Source organism: Engystomops pustulosus, chromosome 5 (genome assembly GCF_040894005.1).
Source record: "Engystomops pustulosus chromosome 5, aEngPut4.maternal, whole genome shotgun sequence".
In the NCBI taxonomy this organism is placed as follows: Eukaryota; Metazoa; Chordata; class Amphibia; order Anura; family Leptodactylidae; genus Engystomops; species Engystomops pustulosus.
This window is the reverse complement of record NC_092415.1, coordinates 33,684,498-33,712,143: the sequence shown is the minus strand read 5'-3', so window position 1 is coordinate 33,712,143 and position 27,646 is coordinate 33,684,498. Positions and strand designations below refer to the sequence as shown.

Sequence of the window (27,646 nt, the reverse complement as noted above, 5' to 3'; positions counted from 1 at the left end):
ATTGATCTCATAGAAGGAAATATTACCAAACTTATTAAAGATTTTCATGAGTGGTGGTAGAAATGTTTCAGGTTCAGTGATGGTTATTATAATGCAATCTTGTCATCTACGCCACTAAGTGGTATTCTGCCTCTAATCTCATGGCTTGCGCTAGTGGTCCGATTGACTGCATAAAAAATGGGAGAAAGGGGGCACCCATGTCTTGTTCCTTTAGCCAAATTAAACTCTTGGGACAGTAACTCCATTTATAAAATATGACCTTATGTTTTGACTCATCCCCAATCACCCACTGCCAGTAATCAATCAGCCCAGCAGGGGGAGTATTTCTTAATATAGTTTTCTGGGCACAACAGCCCCAAATGGAGTAATTTAGGGTATCCACAAAGCAGTGAAGGATTCCCCCTAAACAGCAGGCCCCATATCGGTAACATAGGGCCACCAGTATGACTTTTGGTGTGTTACGTGTACACTTTCCTCCTCTCCGCAGCCAGTTTCTTGCAGATCTACGACTACTGTTTGCATAATAAACAAAAGGGAACGGCTTTAAATGTAATGAAAGAGGAACACAGTGGTCATTGTGTGTCACGCTGGAAATTACAGCCTCAGCACATCAGTCTGTGCGAGTGACCCACGAAGTAGGAACAAGGACGCGCTCAGTCCCACCATGCCCGGAGGATCCGAGTTTTACTTCAATGTGGATAATGGCTATCTGGAAGGATTAGTCCGAGGATTTAAGGGCGGAATCCTGAAGGCTGCGGATTACATCAACCTGGCACAATGTGAAACTTTAGAGGGTAAATTATTATTATATTATATTATATTTTTGTATTAATTGTTTTATTGTTGGTTTTTTTGCGCGATAAATTTAATGATGTATTTCCACAATCCAAGCATTTTTGCGACTGAGCATGGTTTGTATGTTTCTGGCTGTAACCAATTTGATTCAGTTAAAGGGGTTGTGTCACAAAGGACACTTATCACATATATAAGACTCACATGGTTTAGGGACCAAAGGTCCTTAAAGTGCTCCATGTCAAGAGAGGTGTAAGTAGAAGTGAATGGAGAACAAGTCAAGCATGGGTCAGCAATGCCAGAATGGGTCAACAAAGGAGACTTTTAATGCTAACTTAAAGGGGTATTCCCATTATATTGTTTGTGTGATGAAATGTTACAAAATTTTTCAATATACTTTCGGCATTGATTTCTTGAGGTTTTCTAGATCTCTGCTTTCTGTCCTGCTATAGAAAGCTTCTATGTCTACATCCAGTGGACAGAAATCTGACCATGGTCACACAGGTGCGCGGCTCGTTATATCACAAAGCTCTGATTACTCTATGTGATATAACGAGCCGTGCACCTGTGTGACCATGGTCAGATTTCTGTACACTGGATGTAAACATCGGAGCTTCCTATAGAATGACAGCAAGCAGAGATCTAGCAAACTGTGAGGAATTGATATAGAAAGTTTATTGGAAAATTGTATAACTTTAATATTAATTATTTGCCAAAATGGGACAACCCCTTTAATAATATTCCCTTTAGATAGGAAACAGCTTTGTGAGAAAAAAAAAGTGAAGGGGATGTAAATCCAAATTAGCAAAGTGGCCCCATTACTTTCAGGATTTCTGGGGATCCCAGAGGTGAAGACCCCCTTGATAATAAAAGTGGAGAGTCTTTGAAAAATGTGTTCCTAAAAATACAATTTACAATTTATTCACCTTAGTAGAAGCCATCCCCCTATGGCACCTTTGCATTTACTAGTAAAACTGCTGTATGTCTAGGACTGGCAGCAGAGATTTCAGAATATGAGTAGCAGGAGTCTATATCTCTTCCATATAGTATTCCGTACTGGGAATTGCTCCAACCATGAAAAGTCGTGCCACATAACTTTTCATACCCGGCTGCACACAGAGACACAGTTCTTTGTATGAGGTGACCTATTATTGCTATAGATAGTGAGTGTCATATATCAAGGTATTCTTATTAACCTGCCAGATTATAGTATATATCTGGTTTGAAATATACCGTATACTATACAGAGACCCAACACCCTGTTAAATAAGTAACTCTAGAGGTAGAATCTACACCTTCCTTTTCTGAATGCTTGGCCTAATAATACAGTGATGTTACATAAATATATTTAGCATAGACTGGATATGGATTTAGTAGTTGGTAGGCCCAAGTAATGTCAGACTGAGGGTCCTTCTGTCCACCCTTCAGCATCCCCAAGAGAAGGTTGTCTTCTCTTGTATCTCGGAGTCCTATCCAGAGGATCCTCTGGGGGGCCAGTCCGACCCTGAGCCTAGAACACTTGGCCTAAAAGCACACACAAGGCAATGGGAATGTGGATACACCTTTAATAATAATAATTCCTTTATTTATAAAGGGCACAGAGCTTGCCAAATCAGTCCCTGATCCCACGGGGCTCACAATCTAATCAACCTACCAGTATGTTCTGAAATGTGGGAGGAAACTGGAGGAAACCCATGCAAACACGGAGAGAACATACAAACTCTTTGCAGATGTTGACCTGGATGGAACTTGAACCCAGGACCCCAGCGCTGAAAGGCTGTAATGCTAACCACTGAGCAACTATGCTTGACTTTACAGTGTAGTGGATCCTTTCTCTCTAATAGCTTATCCTAGAGCATCCCCCTTATGCCTTTCTGATAAGCTATGAATAAATATCAGCTATGATATTTTCATTTTAAAGAGGACCTGTCACCCCATTTATCGTCACTAGGAGCTGCTTACTAAAGTAAGCAGCTCCTAGTGCTTGATCAAACACCGCAGTGTTAAAGTGATAGCGTTACCGGAAACCTCCGGTAACGCTATCTAACACTGTGGCGGGGTACAATGTAATTGTCGGACAGCTCGCAAAGCTGTCTGACGTATTCATGAGGGGGCGGGGTTGGGGCGTGACTAGGGGCGGTGACTGCCGGCTAGCGCGCGGCAGTCAATGCCGGCATATGGAGCGAGCGGGGCGGTCCGGGATAGGGGCAGCGCCTCGGACCGCCCCCTCATGAATACATCGGACAGCTTTGCAAGCCCCGCCGCAGTGTTTGATAGCGTTACCGGAGGTTTCCGGTAACGCTATCAATCTAACACTGCAGCATTTGATCAAGCACTAGGAGCTGCTTACTTTAGTAAGCAGCTCCTAGTGCCGAAAATTTCGGTGACAGGTCCTCTTTAAGTCCTGATGATGCAATATAAGAGGACATAGAGAACTGGTTTTAGTTGGCATTATCCCTTGGATCCCTGTGAAGCTGTACAATTTGCATATATGGCTTGTAGTATGTCCAACCCCTGTCTAGGTTGACCCTGAACAATGGACCATCTGAGGGGAGAGAGATAAAGTGCCAATGGGGTGCCAATGTAAATTCCCTTCAATTTGCACATATACTGTCATTACGCCATCTATTTCAAAGATAAAACTGCTATTTACACCCTGCAATGTGACCATACAATATGCAGTATTATTACTGCCACTAAAAAATTTTGGGTGTCTATCGTTTCCCTCATATCTATCTATTTACCTATTTGTCATTTGATGTTGCGGCTTAATGACACAGAACCTTGTGCATCAGCTCTGTCACTACTCCCAGGCATCTCAAGCAGTGCGACCTTTCTTGTGTTTTGGCAACAGAGCGCTGGGTGCCCGGCGTGCCGCCCCTGCTTACAGGACAAACATGTCACAGCCAGGGCAGTTTCTGCTGGTACCATTCAGTACGGTTTGGTAAGATCTGAAGGGGCTCATCCAGTCCAACCTGACATTTATTAGGTTGAAGAGTCCTTGCCAGACACTCAACTCTCACTTTCCTAATGGATGATGAGATTTTCTAGTAAATTCAAAATCTTAGGATATTTATACAATGTACAGTATTAAGGAATAGTTCTTAACATCATATTAATACAGACCTGTCACTCTAAATATGCAGTCCCATCTGTATGCAGTATATTATAGGGCAGGGGGAGCTGAGCAGATTGTAAATAGTCTGTGCAGGCAGCATGTTGCAGAGCAAGAGGAGCTGAACAGATTTTACATAGTGTCATATCTGCAGGCCGCATTTTATAGAGCAGGGGTAACTGAGCAGATTGTACATATTTTCCTGTCTGCAGGTAGCATGTTATAGAGCAGGGGGAACTGAGTAGATTGCCCATAGTTTCCTATCTGCAGACAGCATGTTATAGAACAGGGGGCTTAGTAGATTGTATATAGTCTCTTCTGCATGTAGTATGTTATACAGAAACAGGAACTGAGCAGATTGTACATTGGTTCCTATGTGCAGCCTAGTTCCTATCTGCATGAAGCAAGTTATAGAGCAAGAGGAGCTCTAGTAGATTGTAAATAGTCTCCTCTGTGCAGCCAGCATGTTGTATAACAGGTGTAGCTGAGTACATAGAACACTATCTACAATCTGCAGGCAGCATGTTGCAGAGCAAGAGGAGCTGAACAGATTGTACATAGTGTCATATCTGCATGTAGAATGTTATAGAGTAGGGTAAACTGAGCAGATCGTACATAAAGTCCTATCTGCAATCAGCAAGTTATAGAGCAAGAGGAGCTGAGTAGTTTGTTAATAGTATTCTCTGTTTGTCGTAGAGCATGAGGAGCTGAACATAAAGTACATAGAGTCCTATTGTCCTGCTTCCATCATTGAGGTGGTTTTATAGTCTCAGCCATCATCAGCGGCCATGATGCATTTTTTCCTTTTAAATCACGTCCGAGGACACCACTGATTTGCTAAACCCTGTCAGGCAGAAGACCACCTCAATGCTGCAGAGCACAACTTGAAAAAGGTTTAATCCTAGAATAATTCATTTTTCACAGTCCTGCTGCTATTAATATTAGCAAATGTACAGAGGTCTCCAGGGACAATTCTGAACACTATCTGCTGTCCTGCATGGTCAAAATTGCTGACAAATCCCCTTTGAATATCAGAAAAAGCAAGTACCCTACTGGTTTATTTTTTACTATGATTAATTATTGGAAGAATTCTATCTTTTTCCAAAGATAATAAGTTGCATCCTGTTATATTTTTAAAGCAGTCCCCAGGAATATGTGATCCAAACTACTGGGAAGTTGTTCTCTGAGTGAATAATGTTTTCCAAGTTCCATAAACAACAAATGAGTCAATAACTCACATTCCCCGTCATGTGGTATCTAAGATTAGTAGCAATAAGGACGTGAAACATTCATTACCAGGAACTTACAGCATTGTCCTACTGATTGCTAAAGGTTGTGGCTTGTTTTAACGTTTCTCAACAATATGCAGATTTGTATTTATTTTGCTTGCTTAATAAATTGTCAGAGAGAATATTTTATGGGGAAAGACAACTTATTTAACTTACTCTATGCAATGTGACTCCAGCGAGCAATCTGTCAATCACCAACAAGGTGGAACACAAGAGAAGGGACCCATCATTACATCACTACTGACAATAGATGATGTCACAGCTTATCTCCTCCCCCTCCCTGTACAATGACCTCTATATAAATAACACTGACCCATCATTACATCACTACTGACAATAGATGATGTCACAGTTTATTTCCTTCCTCCTGTACAATGACCTCTATATAGATAACACTGACCCATCATTACATCACTACTAACAATAGATGATGTCACAGCTTATCTCCTCCCCTCCCTGTACAATGACCTCTATATAGATAACACTGACCCATCATTACATCACTACTGACAATAGATGATGTCACAGCTTATCTCCTCCCCTCCTGTACAATGACTTCTATATAGATAACACTGACCCATCATTACATCACTACTGACAATATATGATGTCACAGCTTATCTCCTCCCCCTCCCTGTACAATGACCTCTATATAGATAACACTGACCCATCATTACATCACTACTGACAATAGATGATGTCAGAGCTTATCTCCTCCCCCTCCCTGTACATTGACCTCTATATAGATAACACTGACCCATCATTACATCACTACTGACAATAGATGATGTCACAGCTTATCTCCTCCCCCTCCCTGTACATTGACCTCTATATAGATAACACTGACCCATCATTACATCACTACTGACAATAGATGATGTCACAGCTTATCTCCTCCCCTCCCTGTACAATGACCTCTATATAGATAACACTGACCCATCATTACATCACTACTGACGATAGATGTTGTCACAGCTTATCTCCTCCCCCTCCCTGTACAATGACCTCTATATAGAAAACACTGACCCATCATTACATCACTACTGACAATAGATGATGTCACAGCTTGTCTCCTCCCCCTCACTGTACAATGACCTCTATATAGATAACACTGACCCATCATTACATCACTACTGACAATAGATGATGTCACAGCTTATCTCCTCCTCCTCCCTGTACAATGACCTCTATATAGATAACACTGACCCATCATTACATCACTACTGACAATAGATGATGTCACAGCTTATCTCCTCCTCCTCCCTGTACAATGACCTCTGTATAGAAAACACTGACCAATCATTACATCACTACTGACAATAGATGATGTCACAGCTTGTCTCCTCCGCCTCCCTGTACAATGACCTCTATATAGATAACACTGACCCATCATTACATCACTACTGACAATAGATGATGTCACAGCTTATCTCCTCCTCCCCCCTGTACAATGACCTCTATATAGATAACACTGACCCATCATTACATCACTACTGACAATAGATGATGTCACAGCTTATCTCCTCCCCTCCCTGTACAATCACCTCTATATAGATAACACTGACCCATCATTACATCACTACTGACAATAGATGATGTCACAGCTTATCTCCTCCTCCCCCCTGTACAATGACCTCTATATAGATAACACTGACCCATCATTACATCACTACTGACAATAGATGATGTCACAGCTTATCTCCTCCCCCTCCCTGTACAATGACCTCTATATAGATAACAATGACCCATCATTACATCACTACTGACAATAGATGATGTCACAGCTTATCTCCTCCTCCCTGTACAATTACCTCTATATAGATGACACTGACCCATCATTACATCACTACTGACAATAGATGATGTCACAGCTTATCTCTTCCCCCTCCCTGTACAATGACCTCTATATAGATAACACTGACCCATCATTACATCACTACTGACAATAGATGATGTCACAGCTTATCTCCTCCTCCTCCCTGTACAATGACCTCTATATAGATAACACTGACCCATCATTACATCACTACTGACAAAAGATGATGTCACAGCTTATCTCCTCCTCCTCCCTGTACAATGACCTCTGTATAGAAAACACTGACCCATCATTACATCACTACTGACAATAGATGATGTCACAGCTTGTCTCCTCCCCCTCCCTGTACAATGACCTCTATATAGATAACACTGACCCATCATTACATCACTACTGACAATAGATGATGTCACAGCTTATCTCCTCCTCCCCCCTGTACAATGGCCTCTATATAGATAACACTGACCCATCATTACATCACTACTGACAATAGATGATGTCACAGCTTATCTCCTCCCCCTCCCTGTACATTGACCTCTATATAGATAACAATGACCCATCATTACATCACTACTGACAATAGATGATGTCACAGCTTATCTTCTCCTCCCTGTACAATGACCTCTATATAGATGACACTGACCCATCATTACATCACTACTGACAATAGATGATGTCACAGCTTATCTCCTCCTCCCTGTACAATTACCTCTATATAGATGACACTGACCCATCATTACATCACTACTGACAATAGATGATGTCACAGCTTATCTCCTCCTCCCTGTACAATTACCTCTATATAGATGACACTGACCCATCATTACATCACTACTGACAATAGATGATGTCACAGCTTATCTCCTCCTCCCTGTACAATTACCTCTATATAGATGACACTGACCCATCATTACATCACTACTGACAATAGATGATGTCACAGCTTATGTCCTCCTCCCTGTACAATTACCTCTATATAGATGACACTGACCCATCATTACATCACTACTGACAATAGATGATGTCACAGCTTATCTCCTCCTCCCTGTACAATTACCTCTATATAGATAACACCGATCCATCATTACATCACTACTGACAATAGATGATGTCACAGCTTATCTCCTCTTCCCTGTACAATTACCTCTATATAGAAAACACCGACTGACCCATCATTACATCACTACTGACAATAGATGATGTCACAGCTTATCTCCTCCTCCCTGTACAATTACCTCTATATAGATGACACTGACCCATCATTACATCACTACTGACAATAGATGATGTCACAGCTTATCTCCTCCCCCTCCCTGTACAATGACTTATATAGATAACACTGACCCATCATTACATCACTACTGACAATAGATGATGTCACAGCTTATCTCCTCCCCCTCCCTGTACAATGACCTCTATATAGATACCACTGACCCCTCATTATATCACTACTAACAATAGATGATGTCACAGCTTCCTCTACAATTAAGATCAGGATATTATAAATGTTTCCATATTAAAGACATAAGTATTTACACATAAGCCATAGAAATGTGTCAGTGTTGCAGTATCTAATGCTTCCACTTCCTACTATTATAGACCTGAAGTTACATCTACAGTCCACTGACTATGGAAACTTCCTGGCAAATGAGACAAGACAACTCACAGTATCTACAATTGATGGGAAGCTGAAAGAAAAGCTTATGACCGAGTTCCACTACTTCAGGAACCATGCCTTCGAACCACTTGCCACATTTCTAAATTTTATCACGTAAGTAGCAGATGCACTGAATGCCGGAGAACTTATGGATTTCCTTAGAAGTCCATCTGGATGAAGGACACCCTAAGTGTTCCCAAAGTATTCCATAGTATGAGAGGAGCCTACAGAATATCAATGATCAATTTGCTTTCCAGAAGATAAATGATACCTCTGAGGATCAGTGACCTTGTTTGTTTCTTATCTGCAGGTACAGCTACATGATTGATAACATCATCCTACTAATCACAGGGACCTTACACCAGAGGCCCATTTCTGAGCTGGTTCCTAAGTGCCACCCGCTGGGCAGTTTTGACCAGATGGAAGCAGTCAACATCGCACAGACTCCTGCAGAACTATTCAATGCGGTCATAGTGGACACCCCTCTAGGTCTGTGCAATATGTTACCTATACACAATGGCCCTAAACTACATGCAATTTGCCTTCCTATCGTGCAGAGTGCGTCCGATTTATAAGGACTGGAGCGCGGCCTTCATAAGTCTGGCGCATCCTACGGGAGCCCAAAGTGCATACATTGGGGCACATTTACTTACCCGTCCTGACGCGTTCCCCAAAAGTGCATTGTCCAACGTTAATGCACTGTGCCGCGATCTATTAAGATCATGCGCCCGATATCCTGCATGTGTCACTTCCCCGCCCAGGTCCAACAGAGTTCACCTTCTTCTTCCTGGTGCATGTAAGTGCTTGGTCTTGCAACACAATTTGAAAGTTGAATCCCGCGCTCAGTCCGAATCAGTCGGATCATCAGACGACCTGCCCCCCAATGTCTGTCGCATGAAAGCCGGGGCAGCCGTGCCACAATCTGATCGTGTGCGACACAATCCCCAGCTAAATACCTGTCAAAGTGGTGCAAATCCCGAAAATATCAGAAAAAATGACAAAAGTGTGGCCGCGGACCCTCAACGGTCATGTGAATGCGGCCTTACTTAGATGCTACATGAATGTATTTCCTATTGATTGATGATGGGTGGGCACCAAGAATAACTCAATAAGCATCCCCTTTACAATGTACGGAGCATAGTGGTGCACACTATAATTGGGATATGTTAAAGGGGGTCTCAGTAGTATCCCTAGCAATGGTAAATGTACACTCATTCTAATGCCCTGGCTATGGCTGACAATGTCAGGGGCAGTGTTTGTACATGTATGACCCTGTGTGTGTGTGGAAAGCCCCTGGAAGAAATATCATTTATAGGTCACGGAACGGATGAAAGAGTTTCCACAACACAAAACTTGTCTGATAAGGGCTGACGTCACTGTCGCTAAGCACTGAAGCATCTATATGACTCGGCTTGAAGAAAAGATTTTCCAGAACTCAATAATAGGGAATGGCACATGAAAAACATCTAGAACCTGCAAAGTTTTCCCCATTATAGTAGGTGCTAAATATATACATTTTGTCATATTAGCCGATTGTATATGGTCCATAAAACCTGTCACTGGTCATGTGATGTCACACAGGTGCAAGGCTCATTATATCCCGGGTCATGTGATGTCACACAGGTGTAATGCTCGTTATAACACACAGCACTGATTACTCTCTGTGATATAATGAGCCGTTCACCTATGTGTCACCACATGACCAGGGAGATAACACGCTGTGCACCTGTGTCACATTACATGACCAAGTATATAACGAGCAGTGCACCTGTGTGACGTTACATGACCATTGATATAACGAGCCGTGCACTTGTGTGACATCACATGACCAGGGATATAATGAGCCGTGCACCTGTGCGACATCACATGAGTAGAGATATAACGAGTCACGCGTCTGTGTGATGTCACATGACCAGGGATATAACGAGCTGTGCACCTGTGTGATGACACGTGACCATCGATATAATGAGCCATACACCTGTGTGACATCACATGAACGAAGATATAACGAGCCGTGCACCTGTGTGACATCACATGACCAGGGATATAGCAAGCCGTGCACCTGTGTGACATCACATGACCAGGGATATAGCAAGCCTTGCACCTGTGTCATATCACTTGACTATGGATCAGTTGTTTAAATTGACATTATATATATATATTTATATATATATATATACTGTCCCCAGGTTATGTACAATATAGGTTCTGTAGATTTGTTCTTAATTTGAATTTGTGTGTAAGTCGAAACCATATATTTTATAATTCTAACTCCAGCCAAATATTTTTTGGTCTCTGTGACAATTGGATTTTTAAAAATGTCATAAGAACCAGGATTAACAATAAATCTTAATTGCAGACACCAGTGATATCTGTTTATAGCTGTTTATTGTAGCCTGGGATAAAAGTACAGTAAATTACTAATTACCAGGGGTCTTCTGTAAGTCAGGTGTTCTTAAGTAGGGGACCGCCTGTATAGATATTTGTTTATTTAGCCTCTACATGAAGGGGACAGACACCGGACAACCGCTTTATTGTTCCATTGATCCCTGACCATTGTCTTATTCTCTTATTTTACCTGCAGCTGACTTTTTTCAAGATTGCCTGTCAGAAAACGACATGGATGAGATGAATATTGAAATTATGAGGAACAAGCTCTACAAGGTACTGACCAATTTTAGTGTGGACTACATAGGTTACCATAATATAGAAACTTATCACCATTTCCACAATTAAGGGAAGGTGAATTTTACTTATTTTTTAACCAAAATTGTATGCATATATAATGGAACTTTATGATTTTTGATTATTTTATCTATAGTTAGTACCGAGTACTATATCCTGTAATTTGACTCTGGTCACTAGGCTTGTCTATGGAAAGACACTTTTGCTAATTCAATATAGGATTTCAATGAGGCAGTCACCTCACTTACAATAGAAGATTCATTGTTCCCAGTAGTTACATAGGTGATGTCACCGCTAATTTACACCCCTATGTATACCCCTATCCATAGCGAAGCTGCTCTATTCAGATCAAAATATACATTTATAAATTTGTTAATGATGAGGAATTGACTCATGAGAAATTATACAAGGAGTCCCTACTTCCCCACAGAACAGCAGCAGCAAACTATAATCATGATCACAGCAGGGAAGAAGGGACTCCTTGTATCAAAAATCACTATGACACCATAGTCCCATCCTCTGCTCTGTAGATGGTCTGTGAAATCGGGCCAAGGTAATAAATTGTAGTAAATATAAATGTCTGGACGGCACCATTAGAAGTGCTGATCCAAGTCATTCTATAGACTTCAATGCACCAGAATCTTCAGATACAGTAAATCTCCCCTGGAGTCCATTTACACTTACACCATGAAGTGAAAGATTGGTTATATTTGAAGATGTTGATGGATTTGATTTCTTTAAGATTATTATGTTTTATAATACATTAACCCTTCCCTGTACTGTATGACTTATGGAGTTGTTCTCTTCCAGTCTTATCTGGAGGCCTTCTACAACTTCTGCAAAAGTCTAGGAGGAACGACTGAAGAAATTATGTGCCCCATTCTTGAGGTATAAATTCCTGAAGTTAAATTAAATATCTATTTTTAGATATATTTGTGTAACCTTGCAATTTTGGACACGGACCTGAAGTTCATATTTTATTTTTAAATTTAAGGATCCAGCATTGGTGTTTCTACAGGACATCAGATAATTTTGTGAACAATGGCACATATAAAACCAATGCTTTATTCAAATGTCTACATAATAAGGTCTCAGGACACCCAACCTAGTTTTTGGTGAGCAAGAGAATGTTTCAGGGACCTAAGAAAATTTTATCTAGGAGTCCATATGATGCATAACTCTGAATGACAAAACAGGGAGTCTATAGCCCATTCTATCTAGCTTTAGAGGGAATCTGTCAGCAGTTTTGACCACACAAAGCAGCAGACAGTGTTAGGTTTGGCCCTGGAAAGCTGTGTAATCATACCTTTATATGTGTTAGTAGCAGCAGGACTGTGAAAAATGAAGTTCTAATACAACTCTGCCGCACTGCAAGAGCTGTGGGTGGGTCTTTCAACCTGAAGAGCTTTCTGCTCTCTACAGCGTGCTGCTCCACTGCCCCTCCCATCTATGAGTAGAAGTTGTATCATTATTTTGGTTGGATACTGACTACAGTCACTCAGGGCAGAAGTGTGGCGTTGTGGAACAGTTTTTAGCAATGAGTAGAAAGCTCTTCAGGCTGCAAGACCCACACAGAGCACTTGCAGAAACTGCAAACCTGGATTAAAGGTTCGCTTTTCACATCCTGTTGCTACTTACTACAGGGCCTGAATCTAGCACTGTCTGAAGTTTATTATGGTCACTAGATTCCCATTTAACTATATCAGTGTCCTGTCCAGAAATTTCTTTTTGGATCCTAGTGGTCCATTGCATGGCTCCATCTACTATAGCAAAATGTGTAGTAGAATTTTAGTTTTTAGATGTTTATTTTTGTCAGATGGTAAAGCCCCATTATATCGCCTATTAGATGTATCCATCACGCTATAGCTGTCCGCCATGTATAAAAGTCTCCCTCTCTTTTGTAGTTTGAGGCTGACAGGCGTGCGTTCATAATCACTATAAATTCATTCGGCACTGAGCTTAACAAAGAAGACAGAGAGACCTTGTACCCGACCTGTGGCAAACTCTATCCAGAGGGACTGCGACTACTTGCCAATGCAGAAGACTACGACCAAGTGAAGAACACAGCAGAATACTATGCCGTAGGTTTATGTGTATAGGCGCTGCTTTTTTTATCATTAAATGAAACATGTATGGAAGAATGAATGGAGACCTGGACACCCCTTTAACAGTTATAAGAGCTTTACAACTTCAGATACCAAACCCTTAGTCATGCACCAAAGAATAAGTGTCTGACTACAAGGACCACAACAACCACAAAAGTGGCCCATATGGACAGAGCCGTGGTGCATGCTTGTCCACTCCTCCATTCAATGCAGTAGGATTTCCAGAAAAGATATATTTGCCCTCCCATGGAAGTGAATGGAGTAATGGCGGTCCACATCGACACTGATCCATTCACATGGGGGTGTGAAGGGGCACAGCTCTCCTAGGTTCCATCATCACGACCCTAGTGATCAGATCTTTATAACCAACCCTGATATTCTTATAATTGGGATATAAATAAACATATATAGACAAAGACTTTGTCAAGGAGTCATTTGGCAATCTCGGCACCCTCAGTGAAGTGAACAGGACCTGTGACTGCAGGGAGGCTAGATGGCCACTCCTCTATCCGTTTGGGGCTCCATTCATAGCTTTAAAGGGCTTTTCCCACAAAACAAGTTAGGCCCTATCCGCAGGATGCTGATTGGTGGGGGTCTCAGTGATGGATCACAAGAACGTGGCTCCAATGAGGCCCTTTGTACCCCAGTCAGGGAGCGACGAGAGTCCGACTGCGGTACATAGGACCCCACTGGAGCCACGTTCTTGCAAACTGAGACCCCCACCAATCAGCAAGTTAGGGCCTAACTTGTTAAATGGGAAAACCCTTTTAAACAGTTGTTCTGTAGGGATGACAGAGCCCCACTGGTCACCTATATATTGTCACCAGATTTTACCCCATTAAACTACAAGCCCCACAGGTAGGCTATGGAATTTCATTTATAGAATTCCCTGTTTTATATGAAATCTTAACCATTTACTTACAAAAATTTAATGCTAAGTCATATGAAAATGGACGGAGAAGAGTCATTCTTGTCTGAGATGAGTCAAGATTAGAGGCTGCAGGAGAAATGACACCAATCTTCAGTTCTATCATACTCAGAAACATGCTGCTAGTGTCATATTAGAGTAGATCACAAAACGACAAGCCTGATGCAATATGTAGAAATAGGTTCTTCTCTTTAATATGACACCAAAAGCCTGTTTCATGTACAGCCTCTAAACTTGACTTATCTCAGGAAAATATATTTAACAATGACGTGAATAAGATTTTCTTCATAGGTTAATGGATAAGATTTCACATAAAAGAGAGAGTACTAGAAAGAGTATTTTGTACCCGGGCTGAGGGTTAGTGGTAGTTTAATGGGCAAAAATCTGTAGACAGGTTCCCTGTTAGGACTTTTAATACATGTCATCAATAGCTATAGTCTGTAAAAGATTTTTAAATTCATGTTGCGAAGACCCCTTCAAAATCTATGTAAAAGACTTTGTATCTAATGTCTAAGGACTACATTGACTATATAAGAGTTTATATGAAAACTGAAAAGAGAAAAGTAACCTGTTCTAATACATTCTGGGTTGTCTATGGCAGGAATACAGAGCATTGTTCGAAGGAGTTGGAAGCGGAGCCGGAGAAAAGACATTAGAAGACAAGTTTTTTGAACGTGAGGTAGGACATAAGAAATCTAAACTTGGAATCATTAAAGGATCATCCTCCTATGGTCAGAACTTTATAGCTTAAAAATGTCCTTTTACTTCAATATTACCTTTACAGCTATAGGAGTCTTTATCCCTTTAAATCTCCAATGTTTAGGTGATGGACAGTTACATATATACATATTACAAGTATTTATAGAGGTATAATTTGGGATATAGAGTTATACCAGAGAGGTCGTCCAAGCTGGCTCACTTTCTGGGGGAGGAGCTGAACACAAGTATGTATCCAATGTACGGGTACCCACCCAACATGTCTGTACAATGGACAAAAACGAGATATGAACACAGTCTCCAAGAAAGTGATCATGGATCACCTACAAGTCCGGAATTCACTAGAATCAAGCTTCTTAGGGAATGCAGGATGAGTCCTTTCTGCCTGATTGCACTCTGCATTTTGAGGACCTTTAAAGGTCCTAAAATGGCCCTTTTATTGAGAGCAGGAACAGAAATATGAGCATTTTATGGGTAAGGACCCTTCTCACTAGAATGTTTGGGCCCTGGGCTACTAAATCCATTATATATAATAATCCACTACTGATTCCCAGATTTCACATCTGATAAATTCCTTGTATTGTTTTCTTTTTTTTGCAGGTACAAATGAATGTTCTGGCATTTAATAATCAGTTCCACTTTGGGGTCTTTTACGCTTACGTTAAGTTAAAGGAGCAGGAATGTCGCAATGTGGTTTGGATCGCTGAATGCATTTCTCAGAGGCATAGAACCAAAATTAATAACTACATCCCTATTCTGTAATTGGACCGTTCATCCACGATGTACCATGGCAACATATAATATTACATTTATTGCATTGCTGAAATAATTCTACATGATCGGTTTTGGGCCTTATTCACACCTCAGTTCACAAATGTTATACAAACATGCAAATTTTAACGAGCACCATCCACGTTGCAGACTCTTTCAATGGGCCATCCTACAAATACAGGAAAGTCCAATAGAACTGCATGGGGCAGGGGCAGTTAAAGCTATTATGATGCTTAAAGGGAACCTTTACCCCACTAAGCTACCAGGCCCCTCAGATAGGGTATAAAACGTTCTTTCTAGAATTCCCTCTTCTATGTAAATCTCACCTGATAACCTTTAAAAACTCTCCATGAGTCTTTTTTGCACAATATGAGTCAAGTTTAAAGACTGCAGGTTAAGTGACACTTTAGACGGAGAAGTGAGGATGAGATTTCATATAAAAGAAAAATTCTAAAATATTTCATAAAATACCTGAGTGGGTTGTAGTTTTATTGGGGTAAAATCAGGTAACAGTTTCACTTTAAAGCAAATCTACGACCAGGAGGAAGGATTGTAAGCCAAGCACACTGACATACTGGTGTGTGCCCCCTTTGGTAGGATCCGCTATTCTTTTTAGCTTCTTATGTCTATGTCTTTACAAACAAGTCTCTAATAATTATGCAAATGAGCCTGAGGGGCTTCAGGTTTCATCTATGGAGCCCTGAACCCCTCAGGCTCATTTACATAATTCTTAAACCAATTGTTTTGTAAAAACAAGGGCATAAGAAGCTAAGAGAAAAGTGCATCCTGCCAGAGGGGGCGCACCTCAGTATGTCAGTGTGCTTGGTTTACAATTCTTCATCCTGGTGGTAGATGCCCTCTAAGGAAGTGGCTTCAGAATAACCTCTACCCTATAAGCTCATTTGATGGTTGTGTGATGGACAATCATTCATTCTTTGCCCCCTGCATCACCTTTTCGCTTCAGTCTTCAGTGTTCTAATTTATCTTTGGAAACCCTAACTAGTAATAAACATGAAAAGCTGAACATTTTTTCTCAAGCACTTAAAAGAGTATAATAATAATAATAATAAATATTTGTATCTATAGCACCATCATATTGCACAAGCGCTGTACAGATCATGGGGGACATATACAAATAAAATAGGACGTTACAGAGTAATAACATAATCAGATAAAACATTAGGAACGATGGCCCTGCTCGCAAGAGCTTACACTCTATAATCTAAGACAATTCATGTGTATACACAAGGTATGCAATAAATATCCAGAAGATCCAAAAAGGGGTCTTCAGAACCGCATCTCAAGATTGCAGCAGCTGGGAATGATGAAGGGTGAAGAACCACAGTTACAAGATATACGTCCGTCCTAGATCTTGTGGCTATGCCATAAATGTCCGGGATGGGAATATCCCTTTATATGGTCATTTTTGTAAGTTTATTCTGTCTAAAATAATGACACATTCTGTAAACTATGTATCATTACTGTAATACGCAGTCATAATGATTTACAATATCCAATAGTGTAAAAATCGTTGAATAGGCCATACGCTGTATACACACAATGTAATAAGTTATTATTTCCAGATTGTATCCTGTTCATTGTAGAATAATACAGAAGTAACATATTTTATCATCAGACCTGATCTCTCTGTATTTTTATTATAAATTGTATTTCTTCACATCTGATGTATTCTTTGTTTTGTCACTAGATGGCGCCATCTGTGTTCTCTTTCTTATATTGTATGAAAGAATTCACCTATTGTTACTAAACAATCCCAAAAAGGATATGCTTATCAATAGCCGGGGAGACTCCTTTATCTGTGCCCCAGAGCAGGATGAGAAAGAAAAGAAAACGAAAGAAAAGGTTTTTCTTCTAAGCAGTTTCATAAATGTGAAAAGGAGGCATTAATATCATCTTCAAAGTTTGAGTTTATCAACTGTTATCAAGAAGTCCTGGGCCCCAGTCTTCTGCCCAAAATGCCCATATTATAATCCGCTAATGGGTAGATTTGTGGCTTTCATGGAATACGCCTTTAGGCTATCTGCTTAGTTTGCGGATTGTCATACAAAAAAAAATCCACATGATAATCCACATCTAGTAGGTGGGATCTTTATGTCCGTTTTTTTCCTGTTTTGTTTCACCTGATCTGATGTCATTTCATGCAAAAAAAACTGCAACAAATCCGCATCATGACTACAATGTACGAAAAAATTATGCAAAAATCTGAGCAACAATTTCTGCGCAGAAGTTAAACGCATTGACCCGCATGTATTCAAGGGGTTTTCCCACAAAGAAAAGTCAGTGCTGAGACCCCCACAGATCACGAAAACGAGGGGTCTGCTCCATTAATCTCTATGGAGCTGACGGAGATCGGAAAGTGCAGCGCTCAGCAATTTCTGTCAGCTCCATAGAGATTAATAGAGCAGAACGGTCATGCGCGGCCACCTGTTCCATTAATCAAATGGAGCACCGAGGGGTCAGACGGAAGTACGTGGGACCCCTTCGGACCCCTCGTTTTAGTGATCGGTGATCAGCAAGTTAGGTTCTTTGTGGGAAAACCCTTTTAAGAACAGTGCAGTCTGTACTATGTGCAGTTACCTGTGTAATGTGCAGGAGGTGCCAGATTTAGGCTTTGTGGTGTCTGTTCTGCATGATTCTGGTGCCCCCTGCACTGCTCTGACAGAGTGCAACACTTTGGTGCACCTTTACCATGTGGCATGCAACACAATTCTGTTGCACTTTGCATGATAAATCTGGTGCACGGTCCAACTGAGCATCGGAACGCCCCCTTCACTGCAGAAATTTGTGTTGCATGAAGAATAGTGAAGCTGCGCCACAAAACAGTCACGTGTGACACAAATGTGTCTCTGACACTTCTTAAATACCTGTGTAAGTAGTTTGCACTAGAAAGAACGTGCAAAGTCCAACAGAAACCTGTAAATGTGACCAATAAATGTGCCCCATTGTCTACATTACTTTTTCTGTAAGATGCTGCAGATTTTAAGAACCAAAACTTGTCAGGGCAATTTGGGCCACTAAACTATCCACAGGTCCTTATGGACCAGTGGTTTAGTGTCCCAAATTACCCTTTTCCAAGTCGCTCTGTGGGTGCAATCAAAAATCAAACTTTATACTTACCTAGAGATAGGTCCGATGAGGCACATCGGACTCGTCTCTTGCACTACTCGAGCCGTGACAGTTTATCAATACAGTCGGAGCGCTACACCACAGCTTCATTGTGCAGGAGGGACTTAATAAAGGGCGATTTGAAACATTAACAACCAGTTCATAAGTACCTATGCGTGGTTTAGTGTCCCAAATCGCCCTGTCAGGCCCTCTTTAAGGAGGTTTTATAACTGTGTTACTACGTTGAATGGATTCTAGATCTGTTTCCAGATAAAAAGGAGGAGTGGTGTGGACCGGCAAGGTGCAGTGATGTCCACCACTTGCACACTATCTATAGCTCGCTCTAGTTTTAGGCCCAGGCTGAGATGGGCACAGTAATCGCACACTGAGTGAGTCCTCGTCATCTGAGATTTATCAAGAGTCCGGTACCTCTAGATATAGCCGTGTGGCTCGAGGGGCAGGACCAACAAGTAGTATCAGCACTTGATACATCTACCCCATGGTTCATGTCTGTCAAGTTGTAAGGAGAAAAAATAGATCTAGTACAATGACATACAACCCAACAAAAGCCAAACTGACCACTTTATAGTTAATGAGATCTTTTGGGCTTTATTAGTACCTATCATTTAAACAGCAGGCGGACTAGGAAAGGCATATGCAAAATAGCTGAAAATATTCACAATTAGAGGCTTCAATTCAGATGCCCTCTCTCGGAATAACTAGAACCATGACATGATGATTCTTATCTTTAATATGGTTGTGACTAATGTAGAGCCCAAGATATGGGCATCTGAAGTGACTCATCTCAGGTAAAAAATAACTCTTCTTTTGTTATTCAAAAATGATTATGGAGGCGATTTTTTTAAACAAGTAAATAGTGAGATTTACGGTAATATAAAAGTGGGATCGCTAGAAACAACCTTTTATAACCTATAGCGGGAGACTGGTAATTAAGAGGGGGGGGGGGGGTAAAACCTGATGACCAGTGTTCCTCTAAGGATGCATTCACACGGTTGTTGGGGGACGTATATACGCCCCCATAGGCTGGCAATACGCGGACGACGCCACACAGAGTGGTACGGTGCAGCACACATGTGGCACCATACCGTTCCGTACCCGGGGAAAAGATAGGACATGTCCTTTACGGCGTTGAGCACCAAGTGTCAGCGAGGCTCTATGGAGGGCGCTCACCCCCGGGCGCAGACGTGTACCCGCAGTGCTATGATACGGTGGCACACGTAAATGTAAATGAATGTAGCCTAAATATGACTAGTCTTGGGCCCGATGACACCTTCGGCCCCACAGCAGCCACTAGCATTGTTATAGTAGTAGTTTTTACTCATTTGACACTCCCGGCACTGATGTGAATGTAGCCCAATTTACAAGGGTGGAAGAACCTGGTGCCAGTTTCTGATAATTGACTTGTGGTTACACATCACTATTGTACAGACAGAGCAATGTGCTGCCAACTAATGCAAACTCTACGTGGATGGATGATTTATTCCTTCTCTACAGTACAAGTCGTTGTTTATGCAGACAACAGGAGGGCAATGATCAGGAATGCAGTTTTCTAGGGAAATTCATTATCATTGTGGATAGGTGGTGATATCCTGGTAAACAAGGTGCTGACGTTAGGGTGACATCAATCTCCCGCTTCTGAACAATGGGATGCCATCATTGCCTCGGTGTAAATCGATATGACTCAGCTTGGCATGCGGCTTGGTAACTCTCAGCATATCTGACAGATGAGATTGGTTAGATCCTGGACTTGGCAGCAGATATGAATTCACTTACCTGCTCTGAAGACATAAGGCTGATGTCAGTCAAGTTGAAGTCAAGTCTATCAAGTGTGACCTATTATGTTCTCCTCTTTCTATAATTGCACAAACAGCTTGTAGCTCAAGTTGTCACATAAGATACAGAAATGTTTATTAAATTTTTTTTTTTACAAAAATGTTCATTTGTTTTTTTTTCCTGTCAGTTTTTCATTGTGTTTGTCATTGCCTCGCTCTCTGGTGCCTCTGGGTCACTTCTCCTGCCGATCAGTGATCACAGTAGTAACTTGCCGTATTACTGACCCAGTAGCTCCATATAGGGAGCCAGGATCCTGATCTGTGGATGCAAGTACACACTGGGGGTCATTTACTAAGGGCCCGATTCGCATTTTTCCGACATGTTACCCGAATATTTCCGATTTGCGCCGATTTCCCCTGAATTGCCCCGGGATTTTGGCGCACGCAATCGTATTGTGGCGCATCGGCGCTGGCATGCACGCAACGGAAATGGGGGGCGTGGCCAAACGAAAACACGACGGATTCGGAAAAACTGCCGCATTTAAAAAAAAAAATCTGTCGCGGAGCTTGCACTTACCTTCACTCAGCCCGGCTCGGTGAACTCCAGCGTGTTCCGATGTTTTTCAGCGCAGCACCTGGTGGACGGCGGAGGAACTACTTTAATGAATCCCGGCCGGACCCGAATCCACCGCAGAGAACGCGCCACTGGATCGCGAATGGACCGGGTAAGTAAATCTGCCCCACTATATTCACAGATTGGCAACCAATGGTGAGGCAAAAGTTAATAAAAACCCACTAAACAGGTAATTATTTTTTCAATTATTGTTTTTAATTATGTATTTTTAAATAAATTTCAATGGAATCTGTCATCAGTTTTGAACATACAATACAGCAGACAGTGTTAGGTATAGGCCCAGAGGATCGGATTCACCAGAGCTTTGTGTGTATAGTTCAAAGCAACAAAACTGTGAGAAATGAATTTATATTCCAGGATTGTAGCTGGACTTGGAGCACTCTGGTGCACTGGTGTGTGAGATCTCTTCACTGAACACAGCACAGCACCTCTGCTATACGTGAGTACTGTAGCAGCTTCTGTTTGAATACTACAGCAGTCACTCAGGGGAAGGGGCAGTAAAGTGTTCAGGTGCAACAGAGTGCTCCAAGTCCAGCTATAGTTATGGAATATGGATCCATTTTTCACAGTCATGCTGCTAACAGCACCACACAAGGTATTGTTACCCTGATCTCGAGGGATAATAGCTAACACTATCTGCAGTGTAGTATGGTACTGCTGACAAATTCCCTTAAGGAAAATCTACCATTAAAATCAGAGATGATTATTAATTGATCCAGGCTCTGTGACTGTGGTAATCTTCTGATATTTGTTATTCATGTTCTTCTACCTTGTAAAATAAACTTTAAAAATTATGGTAATAAGCAAGAAGGGCTTCTGGGGGGGCATTACTAGAGCCCCTCTGTGCTGCATATTCACAGTCTGTTACACTGTGCAAGGAGCACTACCCCCTACCCAGTTTTTGACTGAGCTTAATAGGCTTCTGTACATCAAAGTCACGCAGGTCCTGCTCAGACCTCCGTCTGCCATGGCAACACCCTGTAATTGCTTTGTAGGGGAGCAGGGGGGTTACAGAGTCTGTTCCCTCTATCTCTCTCCATAGCTGCTGCATAAACCGCCTGTACAGAACAAGCTTCTTGCAGGGCAGATGCAGTAGGGACCAGACTGTATACAACAAGTGCCAGCCAGATCCTCAGAACAAGAATGCTTTGCCTTTATGCGGCAACAACCTACTAATTAGGATGAGCATTTGCGTCCTGTGTCGTTAAGTTTAATGGATCAGTGCCCACGGCCATTATATCAAAAGACTGTGCAATCGATCCATTAAAAAGTAGTGCACATCCTAGTCGGAACTGATTTTTATGGATCACTCATAGACAATAGTTTATGAGGATCCCTAAAAAAAGGATGCAGAATTAATGTAAATCAGGGGGCGTAAAAAGGAAGAAAACGTCCGTTTTTCCCAGCCGAGATTTGGTACGTTCACCTGCAGGTAGCCTAAAGGTTACACTATTTTACAATATGGAGATAGTAATGAAATGACCCTTGTGATATGTCTCCCTGTAGTTTTTTGAACTTGATCTTTTTCAATGTGATCCATGAATTTGAAAGAATATTAATAAAAGTGATGTTTTACATATTGGGGCTTATTTACTAAACGTGGATCACATTTAGTCGGATTTTAGAAATTTTTGGGATTTGCGCTGCTGTGACAGATATTTAACTGGGGATTGTGTCGCATGCGATCGGACTGTGGTGCAGCTGCGGCGGCTTTCCTGTGACAGAAATCGGGGGTGGGCCGTCGGATGACCCGACTGATTCGGACTGAGCGCAGGATTTAATATTCAAATTGTGTCGCAACCAATGCACTTGCATGCACCAGGAAGAAGTAGGTGAACTCCGGCGGACCTGAGCGGGGAAGCGACACATGCAGGATATCCGGCGCACGACTTTAGTGAATCGCGGCACAGTGCATGATCGTCGGACAATGCACTTCGGACTAACTCCGTCGGCCGGGTAAGTAAATAAACCCATTGGGGCAGATTTACTTACCCGGCCCATTCGCGATCCAGCGGCGCGTTCTCTGCTCTGGATTCGGGTCCGGCCGGGATTTATGAAGGTAGTTCCTCCGCCGTCCACCAGGTGGCGCTGCTGCGCTGAAAGTCATCTCATCGCGCCGGAATACACCACCTCGGACCAGGTGAAGGTAAGCGCTACCCTTTTTCGGTTTTTAAATGCGGCGGTTTTTCCGAATACGTCGGGTTTTCGTTCGGCCACGCCCCCCGATTTCCGTCGCGCGCATGCCGGCGCCGATGCGCCACAATCCGATCGCGTGCGCCACAATCCCGGGGCAATTCAGGTACAATCGGCGCAAATCAGAAATATTCGGGTAACACGTCGGGAAAACGCGAATCGGGCCCCCCATTGTGTTCAGTTGTCATCTAAGGGATTCAGAAACCCAAGCCCTCAGTGATCAGAACATTTTTTTCCATGTTCAATACATAAGCAACAAGTAGAGGATTATAGGACAGCCCCTTTAATTATAGTGCAGTGTTTATTTCCAATCAAGCTCTCTGCCTTATTATACTAAAAGCAAACCCCGCACATTGATAACATAATTGTACTTCACATTGTTTGTATGCAAACATAGCCGGATAATTATCATACACGGACCAGTTTATCAAGGCGTTTCCAGACATTGTACAGAATGAGCTGGTTACACTGCACCTCTGTACTGTACATGTGCTGCACCAGGACAGGAGAAGAGCTGCGGCGGCCGGGCGCTCACATCGTGTAACCTGCGCCATTGTTTAGTGGATAGCTGGAATGTCCATATACCGTACTTGTTCTGTGTCTAGAGAATGTACACAGATGAAAAGGGTGGAAATCACAAAAAAATAATTTATTACAGAAACAGCCAAAATCTAGAAAAGCCCTCTAATTATTATGGGAGATTATAAAATACAAATGTGAATAAAAATGATATACGTCTGCGTTTTTCCTTGTTCTTATGTGTTTACAAACTTTTTACTTTGTCATCTACTTCAGTTTTTACATGAATTCTGGTGTTTGTTTTACTGCAGAATTAGTGATGAACCACAATATTTGGGTTTGTACTGAATATTTCGGGTCCGCAGAACACTGTTGTTCCCCCCTATTAAAACACCCGCGATCGTTGGTGTTGACAAAGCTGCCGACAGCATGTAATTGGCGGCAGAGCATGCACGCTGCCATTTTGGCAGTGATCTTGTCACTCCATGAGGGTAATGATCCCAGCTAATATGGTGTCACGCATGCGCCACTGACAATTACATGCCACGGTCGGCTTTGTCTGCGGCAAGTAAAGGATAATCTGTGACAGGTGCCAACATTGATCGTTGGTGTTACCGGTGGGTGAGCAAAACCATTTAAAAGTTTAACATCCACAATCTGTGCAAACACCAATCACGGGTGCTCTGCTTTGGGTCCGAGTTCGCCCAAACCCACCTAAACCGAATATTGTTCCTCACTAAACAGAATACACATTTTCTAGTTAATGCAACTGAGCAGTGAGCACTTCCTGCTACATTCTCATTACTGAGAAAGCAGGGGGACGGTGAGACAGTGTAACAGTCTGTAAAGCCAGATAACAGGGGGGCTAGGGTAGCCCCCCAGACTCATAAGCATAATTGTAAAAGTTGAAGGAAGGAGGCCATGGATAACAAATATAAGAAGATTACCACAGTCACGGTGCCTGGATCTATGAGTGAGTGTCCATGGTTTATCATGATGGATTTTGATAGTGGACTTCTGAACAGGTCCTGGAGAGGATGTTTCCTGCAACAAAAAAAACTGTATAAGTTTAAAAAAAAAATAGTATTAATCATTTATACTTTTTTTAGCTTTATGATCTACTTCTGATTTTGCCTTCAAAACTGCATTTATAAGCTCAAGAAGACTTGAGTTTATTCTACACAGCAAGAAGCCAAGGGGTGTAACTACAGCAGTAGCAGCCATAGCAGCTGCCATGGGGCCTGCAGTGTCATGGGGCCCCGGTATCCGACCTGATATGAATGGCGAATCTGCACCACTATATACGGTACATATTATACAAATAAGAAAAGTTGGGAGAGAGGAAGGGGTCAGAAGAACAACAGGACTAGGGATCTCTCATCTCTCCTGCTGTGCTCTTAACCCATGTGTTCAGCAGCTACTGGTAAAGATCTGTGTAAGGGTATAATGTGTACAATGTATATATCAGTGCTTAAGTGTGTGCGCATGAGTGTATAAATATGTGAATGTACAAATATGTATATTTTCTGATGGGATAGGGGGCCCCATTCAGAGGTCTCCTATGGGCCCTGCCACTCCTAGTTACTCCCCTGCTACATGTTCACTGTATCCTGGGCTGAATAGGAATACAGCCATTTTCTTAGCTCACTTTCTTTCGTATGTGAACTTTACTGTAGCAATTTCTTTTTTTTAAGAAGTAGGATAAAAAAAAATAAAGGAGCAGAATGACCTCTGAATACTGACAGTTTTAGTAGGAAACTACTTTCTGCTGCCTCTGAAAAGGTCACACGTAAAAAACACACAATTATTGCGAGGTTGGATGCACACAGGACATGTCCGCATTTCTGGAAAATACAGGCAGTCCCCGGGTTACATACAAGATAGGTTCCATAGGTTTGTTCTTAAGTTGAATTTGTATGTAAGTCGAAACTGTATATTTTATCATTGTAGCTCCAGACGAAAAAAAAAAAATATGACCCAGTGGTGACGATTGGAGTTTTGAAAATTTTTTGCATTAATTGGACCAAAGATCATCAATAAAGCTTCATTACAGACACCTTACAGCTGATCATTGCAGTCTGGGACTATAGTAAAGCATTCACAGAGCTTCACTAGAGGTCACAGTGGGCAGAGGGGTCCGTCTGTAACTAGGGGTCGTCAGTAAGTCGGGTGTCCTTAAGTCCTTAATCTAAATTTTACCTTTGGAACATACTGGGGTAGATTTATCAAGCTGTCTAAAAGTAAGAATGTTCTCCCCTTTAAAATATTCATGAGCAGTGGTAAAATGAAAGCTGAGCTGTAATTGGTTGCCATGGGCAACTAAGAACATTCTTCTTTTTAGACAGCTTGATAAATCTGCTAAAGTTTTTAAATAAAATCTGTATAATCTCTGCAGCCTGGAAATTAGTGGTGAATTCCTGCAACTAATGATTGAAATTCCCACAGCACTGGACATCTTACACAGTAGGTTTTTTCCCAGGACACTGATAAAATTTAGTTTTTTGCCATGATTTTTGCATCAAACCATTTAAAGGAAACCTGGCATCAGCTTTTACCCCACTAAACTAGCAGTCATGTCAGGTAGGGTATGAAATATCCTTTCTAGAATTCCCTATTTTATTTTAAAACTCAGTTATAAATAATCACCTCTAACATTATATGCAAATATGCTGAGAAGAGTCACTTTTCACCTGAGATGAGTCATTTTTAAAGGCTGGAGGGGGAGAGTCACTTTAGAAACCCCTATCTTGAGCTTTATTTTAATTTGAACCATGGTTTTGTTAACAGAATGAAGATAAGAATCTCATCTTTCCAGTTGATCTGGCTTGTGGTTCTGAGAGCTATTGAAATGGAGATACTGGCAGATAAAGACATAGTCAGAAAATTGATCTTTCTCTGCATCTTACATTCTCCACTGTGTCGTTAAAGAGAAACTTTCACCAGATTTTAACATATAAAACTACTATCCCTCTCAAGTCGGATCTGAATTTACTTTACTGCAGTCATATTTCTAGAGTCATATTTTGCCAGAGATGAGTCAAGTTTAGAGGCTGCAGAGTGTCACTTTAGATGACCCTGTCTTTAATCATATTGTGCCTAGAAACATGCTTAGTACTTTTTTATTAAAAGCGACAATCTCTGTTCTCAGATTGCGAGCTTGTGGATCTGTGATCTACAGAACCGGAAACAAAGATAGTTAAAGAAATTGTAAGTTTCTTATTTTTTAGGACATCAGCATCATGTTTCCAGGTGCTGTAGAACTGAAGAGTGGGTTCAAAATGATACTCCCCATGCAGTCTCTAAACTTGACTCATCTCAGGCAAATATGACTCTTCTCTTCTCATTTTTACATGACATTGGAGGAGATATTATCGAATGCGATTTCACATAAAATAGGTCATTCTAGAGAGGATATTTCATATCCTAATTTAATGAGATAAAATCTGGACAGGTTCCCTTTAACTTTCTCCCATTATGTAGCTCACAAAAAAACACAAGCCTGATGT

The 27,646-nt window shown here is 41.6% G+C and overlaps 2 protein-coding genes across 7 annotated transcripts in view; one reads left to right on the top strand and one right to left on the bottom strand.

Moving 5' to 3' along the window:
• The window catches only part of PSKH2 (protein serine kinase H2), a 60,407-nt gene that overhangs the window by 18,251 nt on the left and 14,510 nt on the right, over nucleotides 1-27,646 (bottom strand). For 5 of the 6 annotated variants that reach the window (XM_072151594.1, XM_072151593.1, XM_072151592.1 and 2 more), the window contains one exon: nucleotides 25,088-25,184. The exons of the other annotated variant lie outside the window; for it this stretch is intronic. The gene's annotated coding sequence lies outside the window, so the exon portion shown is untranslated. The remainder of the gene's footprint in view (nucleotides 1-25,087; nucleotides 25,185-27,646) is intronic. 6 annotated transcript variants of the gene reach the window in all.
• Nucleotides 518-19,935, top strand: ATP6V0D2 (ATPase H+ transporting V0 subunit d2). The gene is made up of 8 exons (XM_072151588.1): nucleotides 518-794; nucleotides 8,612-8,783; nucleotides 8,980-9,158; nucleotides 11,254-11,333; nucleotides 12,165-12,242; nucleotides 13,259-13,435; nucleotides 14,989-15,066; nucleotides 15,705-19,935. Exons 1-8 carry the CDS (start codon nucleotides 665-667, stop codon nucleotides 15,864-15,866), a joined length of 1,056 nt encoding a protein of 351 aa, XP_072007689.1. The 5' UTR covers nucleotides 518-664; the 3' UTR covers nucleotides 15,867-19,935.

Excerpts from the sequence above, each read along its gene's own strand:
- ATP6V0D2 (XM_072151588.1), top strand. The coding sequence starts at position 665 with ATGCCCGGAGGATCCGAGTTTTACTTCAATGTGGATAATGGCTATCTG. Across the intron at positions 11,334-12,164 it reads TGAGGAACAAGCTCTACAAG|TCTTATCTGGAGGCCTTCTA; the intron begins GTACTGACCAAT and ends GTTCTCTTCCAG. Across the intron at positions 12,243-13,258 it reads TTATGTGCCCCATTCTTGAG|TTTGAGGCTGACAGGCGTGC; the intron begins GTATAAATTCCT and ends TCTCTTTTGTAG.